The 16,489-nt window shown below is 41.6% G+C and overlaps 1 protein-coding gene across 1 annotated transcript; it reads left to right on the top strand.

The window, feature by feature from the left end:
* TTL (tubulin tyrosine ligase) lies at positions 1-13,991 on the top strand. Its single transcript, XM_037526864.2, is given in 6 exon segments — positions 1-64; positions 189-324; positions 1,748-1,968; positions 1,971-2,016; positions 7,761-7,904; positions 10,454-13,991. Coding segments are annotated over 6 exon segments (726 nt in total). The 3' UTR covers positions 10,569-13,991.
* Positions 13,992-16,489: the final 2,498 nt, after the last annotated feature.

Here is a 16,489-nt window from a genome sequence, read left to right as displayed (position 1 = left end):
ATGCGCTTGTGGGAAGAGGGGCGGTTTGAGCAATTGGCAGAGAGAAGTGGGGAAGAAGAGAAGAGTAAGAAGGCTAATAAAAGCCTCTTGTCAATTTTCCTATAGTTAGTATTTTCTTTCTGGCTTTCTAGAGAGCTTTTTCTCTTGGGATAACCTGGACTAATTCTGTTTTGATTTTGCCCTGTCAGGTGAAGGCATTCTCATCTCCTCGGAGGCTACAGAGCTTCTGGATTTTATAGACAACCAGGGCCAGGTGCACGTGATCCAGAAATACCTTGAGCACCCTCTGCTTCTGGAGCCAGGTCATCGCAAGTTTGACATTCGGTAATGCATTTGTGTCTGGAGGTTTTGTTTTACCCATCTGAAAAAATTGCAGTAGTGTGTGATGAGAGGGGTCACATGGAATGTAAGAAAGTTTTGTATTTAATGTTACCAAAATTGAGTGCTGCTGAATGGAACTGAGCTTCTGTACCTCATTTTCTATTTTTCTTTTAACATTTCTTTTTGCTTTCTAGAAAATGTTATTAAAATTATGAATTTTCTTAGTATTCTTTTAATGAACATAACTGATGGAACCAAAGAGAAATATATAGATAGTACAGATAGTACTTGCTCATGAAAGAAACTGAGAGATGTACATAGAACACATAATTCAGATACAACAGATGACACAACACCTTCCCCCTTTCAAATAATAAGTCTTCACTTAATTATTTGTGTCCCACTTTTTAAGGATTTCATGAACTTTTTTTTTTAAAATTTATTTATTTATACAAGAACTGGGGTACAGGCCAGAGGTGTGGAAGGGTGAGAGAATTCACCAGAGCAGGAGAAGAAGAGGCAGATTGACTGAAACACACTGCTGAGGGGAGCAGCTGGCAAGACAGGAGAGGTCTGCTGCACCATGTGGATCACCTCCCTGGCCGGGAATTGAACTCGTGCTGCAGTGGCTGCGGATAAGAAATGGTGTACAGGCCAGAGGTGTGGGGGTGTGAGGATTCACCAGAGACAGAGTGGGGAACAGAACAGGCAGACTGACTGAAATACACTGCTGAGGGGAGCAGCGGGCGAGACTGGAGAGGTCTGCCACGCCATGTGGGTATCTCCCTGGCGGGCTGGGAATTGAACCTGCACTGCAAAGGCTGTGGATAGCTTCATAGCGCTGCACTCAAACCCACTGCGCCACCAGGGAGGCCCTTGAACACCAGTCTTATGTCAGATCAGCTTCAGGAGGAATAATCTTTTTAAAATTACTAGAGGAGCAACAAGTGTGATTAAACCTTAACCCATCCAGATCTCTACAAAATGCTCTCTTTTAATAGATCGAAGTCTTCTGGTCATTTGTGGTGAAGTATTTTGTTTGCCTCATTAGAGGTATAACCCATATCTTGCTAAGTGTCATAACTTGCATCCTGTAACCTTATTTTTATAAATGTATTTATTATTTTTTAAATTGGGCTACCATTATGATCCCACCCCACATTAGGTATCATCACCATAGTGTACCCGCCATCAAATCAGCCATAGTCCATTGTGCTTCCTCCCTCTTTGTGCTTACCCTCCGCCACCCTCCCCATCTCTGAATGCTTTAGTTCCATAGCTGTGGTCAGCTTTCAGTCCTCCTGTAACTTTAGAACCTACCTCCATCCTCTGATTCCTCTCAAAAGAGTCAAGGTGTGCGAATGATATATATAATATGGCGAAACCTTGGGTGAGTTGAATAAAGCAGTGTTTTATTGACTTGTAGGAGCTGGGTCTTGGTGGATCATCAATATAATATCTACCTCTATAGAGAGGGTGTACTTCGGACTGCCTCAGAACCATACCATGTTGATAATTTCCAAGACAAGACCTGCCATTTGACCAATCACTGCATTCAAAAGGAGTACTCAAAAAACTATGGGAAGTATGAAGAAGGGAACGAAATGTTCTTTGAGGAGTTCAATCAATACCTAACAAGTGCTTTGAACATACCCTGGAAAGTAGTATCTTACTACAAATCAAACATATTATAAGGTAACTTTATTGTATCTTTTTTGGTTGTATGTGTCTTGAGGAGCTCTGGGAGTTCGTACATTTCAAGAAATTGTTTCATTTGTCTAATTTAAAGACAAAATTATTTATAATATCTTATTATTTTCCTTTTAATATCAATAAAACCTGTAATGATATCACTTTTTTCATTCCTGACATTGCTGATTTATGCCTTCTCTCTTTACTTGGACAGGTTGACCAGACATTATCAGTGTTATTAATCCTTTCAAAAACAGTCAACTTTTGACTGTTGGTTTTCTCTATCTTTTTGTTTTTGATTTCTCTGACTTAGGTTCTTTATTTCTGTCTTTCCACGTTAGGGGATTTAATTTGCTTCTTATTCTACTTTCCTTAAAGTGAAAGGTTAGATCATTGATTTGAAAGCTCTCATTTTTTTAAAAGTATAAACATTTAATGTTAGCAGTTTCCCTTCATGTGCTCACTGATTGCATGCCCCAGATTTTGCTATGTTGTGCTTTTATTTTATTAAATGTTTTCTGGTTTCTCTTGCTGAAGCCATCTTCAACTCGTGTGTTATTTAGAAATTTTTGCTTACTTTCCAAATATTTGGAGATTGTTCCACATTCCTTTCTGTTTCTGATTTCTACTTTTATTCCATTATGGTCAGAGAATGTGGTTTGTATGGTCTCATGTTTTTAAATTTATTTAAGTTTGTTTAATGGCCCAGAATATGGTCCATCTTAGTGAACATTTATGTTCATGTTACTCTGCTGCAGTTGGACAGAGGGATCTGTAAGTGTCAGGTGAGGGTGGCTGGTAGTGCTGTTTGAGTTGAGTTGCATTTTGCTATTGAAGTCCTTGCCAATTCTTAGTTCTACCTATTCCTTCCATTGTGAAAGGAAATGCATTGGTTTCCAGTTATGGTTTTGTCTTTTTTGCTTCCTATATTTTCAAGATAGGTACATACACATTTAGAATTGTTCTCTCTTCTTGGGGAACTGACCAATTGTCATGTAATTTCTATCTTTGTCTCTGGTGTTATTTCTTATTTTGAAGTCTGTTGTCTGATATACACTCTACTTTCTTTTGATCAGTGTTTGCATGGTATGTCTCTTTCCACCCCTTCACTTCTATTTTATTCTGCAATGTGGGTTTCTTATAGATACCATATAGTTGGGTTTTGTTTTGTTTTATTTTTAATCCAATATGATAATTTCTGTATATCCACTGGTGTATTTAAACCATTTCAATGAAATATAATTATTAATTTGGTTAGATTTATAGCTAGCATTTTATTATTTATTTTCTATTTGTTCCCGATAGTTTTTGTTTTTTCCTCCCTCTTCTGCCTTCTTTTGAATTATTTGAAATATTTTAGAGTTCCATTTAATTTTTCTGTTTAATTTTAACAGCATATCTTTATACTTTTTAGTAGTCACTCTGGGATTATAATGTACAAGCCTAATGCTTTATAGTCTCCTCGGAATTATTGATTTATCCCTCAAATAAGATGCAGAAACCTTACCATCTTCTTCAGTTCACTTGTCTCCTCTGTTACTCTACACACATTGAAATCTCTACCACATAATAGTATAAAATTTTTGCCATCAACAGTCATAAAATATATGTTTGCTAGTCAGATTAGATTTTTAAAAAAGACCAAACTATATGCTGTCTATTAGAAACACTCTTCAAATAATTTTAAATATTAAATATTTAAATTAAAATATTATTTTATATTTACTCAGATATTTACCTTTTTTTTGCTCTTCCTTTAGATCTAAAGTTCCAGGTTTGTCACTCCCCTTTGCACTCTAGCATTTCTTTTAGAGGAATTCTGCTGGTGATAAATCCTTTGTTTTCCAATTAATGTCTTTATTTCGATTATTCCTGAATGATGTTTTCATGGAATTACACAAACATAATGTCAAGCAAAAAATATAAACTGCATATAAGAAGATGTATGCAGGCATACTTTATTCATATAATGGAAAAGCAACTAAACCAAATAGTACATTAGTTAGAGGAATGTACATATATGGTAAAGATATAGAAAGGAACAAAAAATGATTAAATGCAAAATTCAGAGTAGAGGTTAACTCTGGAGGGGAAGATGGGAAGACTCAGAGAGGGGTTTGATTGTGGGTGATTATGTATATTTTAAACTCACAAAGCACTTTTATTTTTTATTTTTATGTGTCGTTAATAATCATTTAGATTTATCCATACATGTTAACTCTACATGTTGCTTTACTTTTTGCCTGCATTTTCTTGCTTTTATCTAGGATCATTTTCCTTAGTCTTAAAAAACTAATTTTAGTGCTTTTTAAGTTAGGTCTTCTAGAGATGAATTTTCTTAGTGTTTATTTGTTAGTATACTTACCTTTATTTTTAAGGACATTGCTCTAGAAACAAATATCTTGATCAGCAGTTAATTTTTTTAGCACTTTGAAGGTAGCATGCCATTATCTTCTGACTTCCATCTTTACTGTTAAGTCAGCTGAAATCTTAGTATTGCTCTTTTTTCCTTTTTCTGAGATTCATTTTATAAATTTTACTGTGAAATTTGTGTGGTTTTCTTTGTATTTATTCCTGCGTAGGCTTTATAATGCTTCTGTGGCTTAATATTTTTTATTTGTTTTGGAATGTTCTTGTCCGTTGTCTTTTCAACTATTATCTTTTCTTCTGGGTCTCTAATTACATGGAGATTATTCCTTTCTCTGTGTCTCACATTTCTCCTTTGATTTTTATTTTAAAAGGTTTTGAAAAATTAAAGAATATGCAGCAGAGACTGTATGTAGTCTACAAAACCTCTAACAATTACTGTTTGGCCCTTTGTAGAAAAAGTTTGCCAACTCTTAATTTATAGGTCTCTTTCTATTTCCTTGGTTTTTTCTCTTGATACTGTTTCTTAATAAGCCTGGAAATAATTTTTTAGTGTTATCTATGCATTTATCATATTTTATTAAGTCCAGTAGAGGTTTTTTTTTTTAATTTATTTATGCATACAAGAGCTGGGGTACAGGCCAGAGGTGTGAGGGGTGGGGTGGTGAGATGATTCACCAGAGACAGAGTGGGGAGCAGAACAGGCAGATCTACTGAAAAACACTGCTGAGGAGAGCAGCGGGCAAGATAGGAGAGGTCTGCTGCACCATGTGGGTTGCTCCCTGGCCAGCCAGGGATCGAACTTGTGCTGCACTGGCTGCGGATTGCTTCATAGTGCTGTGCTTTACCCCTTGAGCCACCAGGGAGGCCCAATAGAGGTTTTTTTTTTAAATTGAGGTGAAACTTGGATATGGTAAAGTCCACAAATCTTAAGTGCACAGCATAGTGACTTTTTAATTATGCCTACTTTCACCTAATCATATTGCAAATCCGAATATAAAACATTTATGGAATCCCTGAAGACTTTGAACTTTCTCAAAATATATACATATATATATTTCCAAAGGTAACCACGCTTCTTTTTACTACCATAGATTCCTTTTGCTTTTTCTTAAACTTTATGGAAATGGAATTATATTTCTTATTTTATGTTCACCTTATCTCAGCATTGTATCTGATTTCATCTCTGTTGTTGTACATAGTAATGCATCCTTTTTTACTGCTGTGAATATTCCATTGTGTGAATATTCCATGATTTGTCCTGTCTATAGTTGATGGTTATCTGAGGTTTATCTCTTATATTTTAAACCTATAATCTGAATTGTTATATGTCAAATTTCATGTTTTTCCACAAGGCTAGCCCACTGACTTAGGACCATTTGTGCATAAGAGTGCCCTTTCTTTCCACACTGCATTTTGCCGGGTCTTATAATGTTATAAGTCAGGTGGCCATTAATATGAGGATCTGCCCCTAGGATCTCCCATCTTTTGATCTATCTGCCCTGTCAGTACCACTCTGTCCTGGTGACTGAGACTTTTTCTTGATGTATTCTCACCTCGAGTCTAGCAGAATAATTATAGGACTCAGGGCCTTATTTCTTTGGGAATGATAGTTGGATAGAATTCTGACACCAGATAAATTAAAAATGCTAAAGAAAGAATCCTATTTCAGGCAGAAGATTTTTTGGATATTTGCTATACCATCCCCCTCCTCTTTGTTCTGTGCAGTTTAGAAAGTGCTGCTCCTTTGGTGCTATAAATGCACCTCACAGCACTCATGTTTCCCTCCCAACCCAACTAGCCTCCCCCTAACTTCCCACTCCAACTGAAAAAAGAAGTACATGTAATGTCTCTGATGATGAAAAAAGAAGTCTTTTACAGTAAATTATTAATCTTGAGCTTCCAGGAGGTAAAAAATAATATTTAGTTTTGATTTGGTTCTGGCTTTTGGTTTTTTTTTAGTCAGAATGTAATGTTTCTTTCACTTTTTATTGGTTAGTATTGTTGGGTTTGTTTTTACCATGATAATCTATTAAATTTTAAAGCTTTTCTTAATTATAATAAAGGGTATTTCAAGTAAAACAAAAGTTAAATATTGTCTCATAGAATAGAAACTAAGATATGGAAACACATGTGATAGAGGGGTTTCTCATGCAGGCTAAGAATGGATGGGAGAAGAAACTTATCCAATTGGTTCTTACATGACTGTCCAAAATTATTGTTAAATATTTAATTATATCTATAGATGTAATTTCCTTTTGGGGGAGAAAGAAAAGGAAGTTGACACAGAAGAAGGGAATGGTGGAAGGAGGTTTGGGGAGCAATGCCCTGACTCCATGTTCATAGAATGCTCAGCCCCTCTCTAAAATCATGAATTTAAACTTTCATAGAGTGCAGACTTCATGAGTCCAAAGCTACTAATCATCTTAAAGTTAATTATGTGGAAGCCAGTTCCCTGTATCTCTTTCCTTCTAAAAACACACCTATGTAGAAGGACATAGAGTCTAATAATTTTAGAGTCTTTTTTAATAAAAGATTTATTTTTATTTATGAATCCAAGAACTGGGGTGTAGGCAGAGGTCGGGGGGTGGTGGTGAGAGGATTCACCAGAGACAGAGTGGGGAGCAGAACAGGCGGATTGACTGAAATGCACTGCTGAGGGGAGCAGTGGGAGAGACAGGAGAGTCTGCTGTGCCATGTGGGTAGCTCCCTGGCCAGGGATTGAACTCATGCTGCAGTGGCTGGGGATAGCTTCATAGTGCTACAACCTAACCCCTTGCATCACCAGGGAGGCCCCTTGAGATTCACTTTCAACTTTTTTCCATTTTACTAAAATCCTCCAATTTTTTCAAACAGTAGTTGATGTTAGTAATTCTAGTCTCTATTTCAATATTTGGTTGCTCTGTAATGTGTGTGTATATACATATAATATATATCTTAAATCATTTAGTAATAAGTTGGCGTTAGAATTGGAGCTAGTGCAAAGAAATGAACAAGACCAACATTTTTTTTTTTCAAATCTGCTCTTTACCAAAGACAAGTTGTTCTTTTATATGACAAAAATACCTGGAAATGTTTTATTTATTACAAACATGTGGTGGCAGCCTTTCTCTTGGACAGATCCACATTTATAGAGGCCATAGTGACTCATTGCTGACAGGGAAAGCTGCCTCTACTTGTAAGAACATGATTGGTTGTGGAGGTTTCTAACAAATTGCTTGGGCATGACCTTGAATGATTAATTGGTAATAAATTTAGGAAAAAACTTAAGTCAAACCTGATTTTTCTGAACAGATTTTATATAAGATCATCCAAGCCCATCCCTTGTGCTCCTTCTCAGCCAATGCTGTTCTCAGAGTGCTCTCCCCTCTGGCCCACAGAAGCTGCCTCTTGAGCGTGGAGCCCGCCATCAGCACCAAGCACCTCCCTTACCAGAGCTTCCAGCTCTTCGGCTTCGACTTCATGGTGGACGAGGAGCTGAAGGTCTGGCTCATTGAGGTCAACGGCGCCCCTGCTTGTGCTCAGTAAGCCCCAGTGCCTTTGTGTTTAAACAGGTGGGAGGTTGGTTTCACAGGTGAAATAGCCCAGCATGGCGAGGTGGAGGGCTTCCTCGACCAGGTGTTAAGCAAAACCCTTTGCCTTCTGTGCGGGAGCTGCTGCAGTGATTGGGGTCCTTTGGGGGGTACATTGGCACACAGGGCACTTCGCTGCGTCGTTTCCTTTCCCATTCCCCACTTACGTTGGATTTGAGTGGTAGATGCCGTGAGTTTCAACAAAACAAATGACTGATGAGCTGAGTGAGCAGGGTCCTATGGTGGGGGAGACAGTGACGACTGAGACATTCAGGGGCTCCCAGACAAGAAGCAACCTGAGAGGCATCGTAGACATCGTGGGGCTGGATGGAGCTGGACTGTAGGAGAAGAGACTCACATGCACCAAGGGGATCAGGGAAGAGCCTTCAGAATGGGAACACAGCCCCAGTGGGGTCTTGCTCTGTGCTGGCTCATCTGGGGGGTGGTGCATTGGTGAATAGAACCTCCCTTCAAGGAGAAGCCTGGCTGCAGCGTGGTCTTAGTGCCATGGGGGACGGGAAGATGAAGATGAAAAGTAAGTTGAGACTGCACTGTAGGTACCTTATATGTAAGGGAAAGTTATTCAGACTTAATCCTGTCACAATATTAGCTCTAAGACCCATTTTCCTGATGTCAAGATCTTTCATGGTTCCCCATGTCCACATCTTGGGGAAAATGGAGTGATTTCTCAAGCTCTAGGAGAAAGTCCTGTACCTGAAAGAGGCAGTAGTGACACATAGCACTTCTTTCATTAGGAGCCATGCCTTTGCCACTTGCTTGATGGCTATGACAGGTGCGATTGTGTCTCATTTGTCCATGCCTGCAACTAACAAGTACTCATTAGGTAACCCTGGGAGACATAAGCCTGGGAGACATAAGCCCTGCCCTTAGTGGAGAGAAACCGGACCAGACAGAGACTAGACAAATACAGGTCACAGACCAAGACAGCTCTTTCATAAAGTATAGGATGTACAAGATCCCCCTTGGTGGGTAATGTTTGGTGAGGAGGTCGGAAGGAAGCTCCACCATGGTATGCCCACTCTCTCCTGTCCCCCCTTTCTCCTCTCCCCCTGTCAAAGGCTCATCCTGCCATTGTGCTCTAAGCCTTCCCTGTCCTGCCTTCCCTCGTCTTCTCCTGGATCTCATTTTCAGTGTCGCCCTCTTCCTTCTGTACTGTGCGGTGCCACCAGCATTGTGTCCATAGCAACTCCAAATGTGATGTCACATCCTTCTCCAGGGACCTTGCCCTCACCTTCCTCCCCTTGTAGCCGGACTCCTGGGAAGCAGGTCTGCACAAGCCATCTCCTCTTCCTCCGTTCCCAACCATGTCTGGCTCTTTCCAAACTGGCTTCCATCCTGACTGCCCTGTAGACACTGTTCTTTGAAGTTCCCAAGTCCTTGTTGCCATGGCCAGTGACTTCCCCTGTTCTTACCTGCCCGGACCTCTCAGACCATTCCTGGCAGCTGACCACACCCTTGCTGAGACTGGGTGGTGGTTTGGCACACTCTGTACTGGGAAGACGTGACTAAGGAAGAATGGGCGAGATTGACCTCCTATTCCTCCTCTGCCCGAGCCAGGGCCTCACTTGGATGTTCTCTATCCGCTACTTTCTCTGCATGTGACCTTATTCAATTTCATGATCTTAAAATCACCACGGGCCCTGTATGGCCTGACCCGACCTTGTCTCCAGCCTCACACTGCATTGAGGCACTTCCCAGATGCTCTGAGGTCTTGCTTCTTGGCATCTGCCCCTCCTTCCATTTGTGCTACCCCTCTTCTCTCCACCCCCAACTCACTTGTGACTGTCTCTTTCTTCTTCATCCTCTCTTCTACCCTGTCATCCATTCTGTGAGGCTTCATTCATTCTCCAGGCCTTAGCTTAGCTGTCACTCGTGGTGGTCGTTCCTAAAACCCCCAACCATGCTGAGTGCTTCTCCTCCACACATACTCATCACAGACAGACTCCAGTGAAATTATTTGTTCTTCCATGCCAGCCAGAGCAGGAGGTGCCTGTTTACCTGCAAGACCTTCCAGAAATATTTGTTGGGTTTTTTTGTTTGTTTTTTTTAAAGATTTATTTATTTTTATACAAGAGCTGGGGTACAGGCCAGAGGCACGGGAGGGTGAAAGGATTCACCAGAGACAGAGCAGGGAGCAGAAAAGGCAGATGGACCAAAATACACTGCTGAGGGGAGCAGTGGGCGAGACAGGAAAGGTCTGCTGCACCATGTGGGAATCTCCCTGGCCAGCCAGGAATCGAACCTGCACTGCAGAGACAGGGGACAGCTTCACAGTGCTGTGCTCAACTCGCTGCACCACCAGGGTGGCCCCAGAAATATTTGTTTAGGGGATGCTTCTTCCTCATGCAGTGCCTTCTGTGGTGTTTGTATATATCCAGTAGAAACCAGTTTTAGAAATGTGTTCATAGATGGAATTTCTAGGGCAGATCCTGAAAACTTTGATCACCACCCTCAGTGATATGTTTCTAAACACTTTCCAGGAAGCTTTACCCAGAGCTGTGCCAGGGCATCGTGGACATAGCCATATCCAGTGTCTTCCCGCCCCCAGACACCGAGCAGCAGCCCACCCTGCCCGCTGCGTTCATCAAGCTGTGACCCAGGGGGTGCTCAGAGCTGCCTCAGAAGAAGTATTTGGTCCTACTCCAGGGGAAGGTGAAATGTCCGGAATGCTTATCCTCAAGCCGAAACAGGAAAAAGGAAAGGCGACTTGCAAAGACATGATGGAAGAGAGAGCGTGGGAAAAGAAGGTGACTTCCCCAACAAGTGCTTGCTCTGGAGCCCTCTACGCTGCTGTTCCAATTTGAGAACTGAGGCAGATTTCTCTGAGGGGAAAGCAAAGTATCCTTTGGAGGGCAAAAAAACAGGAATTTGATTATTTTATGTTCTTATCCTTTAAAAAATCTGATTTTTATCCTAAGGCAGCGTCGTGAACAGCGCCTCTCCTCCCGGGGTTGTAGCTTTGGACCTTTGGTTGGTGTCTTCCTACCTGCTGCAGCCTTAGTGCCTTACCTCTCCGCCCAGCTGCAACCCTTCTGTTCTGGGACGTGCGTTGGATGTCAGAGCATTCTGGAGGTTGCCTGGGTGGTCCCTACTCATCCCCCTCCATGGCACTGCACCATGAAATTCCGGACAAGCATGCACCACTAGTTTTTGGTCTGTGCTGTGGGCTGCGTGGCAGTGAAGGGGGTTCCTTCTGTTCCTGATAGTCTTTGGTGAGTCAGCTGTCAGGGTTGGTATGGCCTGGACACCTAAACCACAAACGCTGCTCTCTGCATGTTTTAGAAACCAAGTGGCAAACTCGTAAGCATCAAATAAGCATGAGCGAGAAAAAACACAGTGTCTTGCTTTACTTCATACTTGAGGGTGGTGGGTCTTTGAAATATGATGCCTCAGTTATCTTTGTTTTAACCAGAATTCTACATGCACTTTTGCAAAGTTCCCTTTTCTTCACTTTTTTTTTTTAAATTTTAATTTTTGTGAAAACCCCTCTAGGGGGCAGGAGGATAGAGTCTCCCCACCCCCAGGTGGCACTGCCCCGGGCACAGATAGTATTGCCTCTTTTTGTTCTCCTTGCTTTCCAAGCCCCTTCTGCAGGAGCTGGAGAGGCAGATTCTATTCCAAGGAGATTTGCTGTGCGTGTGCCTCTTGAAATGAGGGAGGGGCTCTGAATAAGTAAGTGTATGTCTCCAAGTGGGAAAAAAATCGTTTCAGAGCTCCACACTGCATCTTGTAAGTCAATAAATATGTCCTGTTAGGTGTAGTACCCACTTAGCATCGATGAATATTACGTAGTCTTCAGGAGGCCACATAAGTTGCAGTGGGAAGAACAAGATGCCTTTTACAGTGTGAACTGAGGAGCAGGACCTTTTTTAGAGTGTGCTTGGAACCACAGCAGTCCGTGGAAAGGCATCTTCCTCCCTAGGACATGCTATGTCTCCCTTTGTCCCTGCGTGTGCTTCATTATTTGATTCTACTTGGCTCAAGAAACAGTTCTGCAGTCGGGGAGACTTTTTTAAAAGGAAAAGGCTATGCCTCCTCATCCAGGATGTGATGTGGGAGCTTACAGTGGAGAAGGGAATCATGATAAAATTATTTCACAGATGCAGCAGTGGGTGTAGAATGTGAAGGCATTATGTCATGTGAAATGGAGGAAGGGACGACTAGGTGAGATTGCAGGGCATTTGTTTTTGCAAAATAAGTCTTGGTAGTTACCCAGAATGTGAATAGTGAAGTTTGCATCCTGAGTGAAATAAAATAGTCAGTGGTAAAAGTCAATTCTGGAGGCCCAGTGCAGCTGATGGGTTAGTGTTTTGGACTTCTAAGCAAATCATGGGCAGATGAACACCCAGGAGAGGGTACTGGGTACCTGGCAAGCATAGTGGGCTAATGATGGGGGAGGCACAGAGGTTTGTATCATGTGGTCACGTGCAAATGCAGATGTGTAGTGCTTTTTTAGACCTACATTACAGGGACATTAAAGAGTTTTCCAGCTCTTATAATGACAGGTAAGAAGTAAATTAGGAATTAATACAGAAAGCATCACAAACAGGAAGTCTGTGGGTCTTGGTGGAATTTCTAAGAAACCTTAATTAATATAGCATATATGTGCAAGTAATCAGTCCCTAAAAAAGTTATACTTTATTTTTCACATGGTTTCAAATAAGTATTTAGCCATTTGTTTCTCTTTTGATGAAATGGTTAGCTCAGAACTGTTCCATACCCTTCCATGATGTCCTTGGCACAGATGGTCACACCTTGCTCCCCAGTCAGTCTTCATAGGTATAGTCCGTGTACGTGTCGCTAGGGGACAAGGTGTCATTTATTTGGAGATGTCCATTCCAATCTTGGTGCTGTCATTTGGCTGCACAGTGTCAGAGGAACCTGCTAACCTCTCTGTGCCTTAGTTTCTTATCTCATGGAAGAGAGTATTGCTTGACCCAGGGACTACCTCAAGGACTTTCAGTGAGGACAGATGAGATTAGCAAGACTCAAGAACCTTTAGTCCCAAGGTTCTCAGTACTGGCTATATGCTGGAATTAGTTTTTAAAAATGTTGATGTCCACATATTCCCTTTCTTCCTCCCACCCTTGACCAGTGAAATCGGAACCTCAGACATGAAGCAGGCTTCAAGATGCTGGGAAGCGCTGCCTGAGAAAGAACAACAAACATTTTTACCTTGAAAGAGTCAAACCCTGGGGCTTTAATAAATCCCTTCTGGAAGGACAGGGCCTTTAAGAATGACCAGCTGTTGCCTCTGTATTCATGATGCAAGCCAGTGTTGTCTAAGCGGGTTCTCTTTGCTTCTCCTCATAGCGCTGGAAACTCAAACACGCTCTCATTTACTTCAGCAGTTTATGCAGCCTTGACAACAAATGTAAACAGACATGAATTTAAATATCTGCTAAATATCTGTTAAGGTTACTAATTATTGACAGAAAAGACCTCTCCCTCACAATTAATTCCTGTGGTAATTATAAACTCTTTTACCCAGAATATATGAAGTGCCTCAGTGTCTGTATGATACAATGGAGCAGGTGCTGATGTGATGTCTCACTAGTGCCTCGGGATGATTATCACAGACTTGGAATATCTGGTAGTGCTGGAAATGTATAAATCCACAGATCCCACAAGCAGCGTGAAGCTACATGAACATTTGAGGCTGTCAAGTAGGGGTGGTAGGGGTGGTGCAGCCTCACTGTGGGTATGGTGGGGAGCTCTACCAGAGAAGACAGGGTGCCAGCATGGGTCCCCTGTAGTATGTGGGTATTATAGAGAAAGTTCAGTGATACCTTGTCTCTGATCGTGGACGCTGAATCTGTACCTAAGAGGAAATGACTTCTGAAATAAGGTGACTTTATGAATGTCTAAAATGCCTGGAGCATTAAAGTAAAGTAATGATATTTCAAGTGTTTTCGTGCCCTTTGGTTCTGTCATCTTACTGTGGGTGTTGGCTGTCCTAGGATGTCATGGGTTATTTGAAACCATTTAACCAGAGGTAGGCAGAGTTTTGTAAAGTTTCAGATAGCAAATATTTAGACTTTATAAGTCATAGAGGCTCTCTGTTGCATATTCTCTAATTTTTCCCCAAAGAATGTAAGAATGTAAAAAACATTCTGAGCCCTTAGATCATAAGAAAACAGGTGAGATGTTGGCATCACTTGCTGACACCAGCAGGTTGCACAATGTATAAACCAAATTGTCCTTCAAAACCATGAACTAGGTCAAGCACTGAAACAATTTCAGCTATCACAGTCTAGTCTGTCATCTCTTACACGTGTTGTCTAAATCAGGATGCAAGTTGTGGGGTGAGATCCATGGTTGTGAAGGAGGTTTTTGTGTGCTTTAAACATGGGGTGGGGGCCTCTCTGGTGGCACAGGAGTTAAGTCACAGAGCTATCAAGCTATCACCAGCCACTTCGGCATGAGTTCTATTCCTGGCCAGGGAGCTGACCCACATGGCACAGCAGACCTCTCCTGTCTCCCCCACTGCTCCCCTTAGCAGTATACTTTAGTAGATCTGCCTGTTCTGCTGCCCACTCTGTCTCTGGTGAATCCTCTCACACCCCGCACTTCTGGCCTACACCCCAGATCTTGTATAAATAACTGAATTAATTAAAATAAAAAAAAATAAACATGGGGTGGAGGTGGAGGGGCTTCTAAAATGAGGCTGCTTCCATAATTAGCCAGACACCAAGATGTCCTTACTGAGACTTTCCAAAGCCACCACAGGGGTTCTTAGTCTCAGAGATGTCCTTGTACAGTTTGTGTAAACTGTAATTAACTTGTAACTTCTTGTGTGATAAGACTGAGTCCTGCGAACTCCTTTCCCTTGTGTGGTTGGCCTACTTTCCATGGCTGGTTTCACTCCTTAAACATATTTTGGGCACAGAGAAATGTCCTTCCATACCAGAAACACTAGCCTTAAGCATCCAAGTTTCTGGTGCCTACCAAACTTGTTTGGGGACAAGCAGACTTGGACCCTAGGATCCTGAGAGTGGATGGGTTCAAAGGTTTTGCAGTTCTTCTCTTAGAGTCTAGCTCAATTTGCTGTCATTAACTGCTTCTGAAGTTCTCATTGCCCCCGAGGTCCCATAATACTTTAAAGAGGTTTTCCCAAAAGGATCCATAAAGGTAAAGGAAAATAAACTCCTGTCCAGTGGAATACTTGGTTGCACAGCTTGAAGATTTATGCAAGCAGAACTTCTTTTCAAAATCCACATGAAAGAACATGAGTGGGAATAGCACATTAAGAACCTTTGAAAACCCTTTCTTTCATAAAAGCAGTGAAATTGTTGGTAAAAACTAGAGGTTATCCAAAGACTTGCAACAGTCCAGGAGATAATTAAAGAAAATTATTTGCATCTCAGTAATAACAACAAGTTTTGTGACATTTTAACTTGTCCTATTTTTATCCACCCTTCCCTAGCTCTACAAGAGCCTTAGAAACCAAGAGCCCCACCATAGCCACATAGCTATTAAAAGGTACAATGCCCCATTCCCAGTGAAATGTCATTATTTGACCTGTCAGATCCACATCAGTGCCCACTGATGTGTTGATGTGTTTCTTTCTTTCTTTCTTTTTTTTAAAGATTTATTTATTTATTTATACAAGCACTGGGTACAGTCAGAAGTGCAGGAGGGTTAGAGAATCCACGAGAGCCAGAGCGGGGAGCAGAACAGGCAGAAGGAACGAAGTACACTGCTGAGGGGGGCAGCAGGCGCGGCAGGAGAGGTCTGTGCGCCATGCGGGACCCTCCTCCAGTGGCCGGGGAGCGGCCGGGGAGCAGCCGGGGATCGAACCGGCGCTGCAGAGGCTGCGGGCAGCTTCGCAACCCAGCACTCAACCGCTGCGCCACCGGGGAGGCCCTTGTTTGACGTGTTTCTGAGTGTAAACAGCCTTTTCCCCAGTTCATCTGTCAGAAATAATTAGCAGCAATTAACATCTCAACTTCCAGTGGGAGCAAACACCAAACTGACCAAAAAGCTTAGAAAGAAAAGATGGTAACTGAGATTGCCATAGAGGCGGTTTTGAAGTTTTGAAATATTCCTAACACTATAAGGACACATATGTGCACAGGGCTGTGTGCATACCCCAAGGAGACCTGAATTTCCTCAGCTTTCACCTCTGACTAGGAAAGATCTGTACAAGCTGGAAGTAAACACAGCAGAGTTACATAAATTGTATAAGTATGACCACATCATACAAACACAGCTCCTTAGCAAAGACTGGGAGACTTACAGGTTCCAGGCAATTAAAAAAAATCTCTGTTCTACCATTAGTTCACCATTATGCTAACAGCAGAAACTCCAGTGGCCGTACAACAAAAAATACAGGTCTTACAGAATTAGTTCTGGAAAGGCACTAAATAACAGCAACAACAATAAAAACCCAGAGAGGAGAGAATATCTCACTTCCAAAGTTGAACCTTTAAAACTTTCCAATTTTCAAACAAGAAAAGAAGAAAATACAGCCCATGGAAGGAAAAGGGAGTCAGTAGTGACTTTTCCTGAGGAAG

The sequence above is a fragment of the Talpa occidentalis genome, unplaced genomic scaffold, assembly GCF_014898055.3.
Source record: "Talpa occidentalis isolate TD23 unplaced genomic scaffold, MPIMG_talOcc4v2.1 talOcc4.5, whole genome shotgun sequence".
Classification (NCBI taxonomy): domain Eukaryota; kingdom Metazoa; phylum Chordata; class Mammalia; order Eulipotyphla; family Talpidae; genus Talpa; species Talpa occidentalis.
This window is presented reverse-complemented; position numbering and strand designations above follow the sequence as displayed.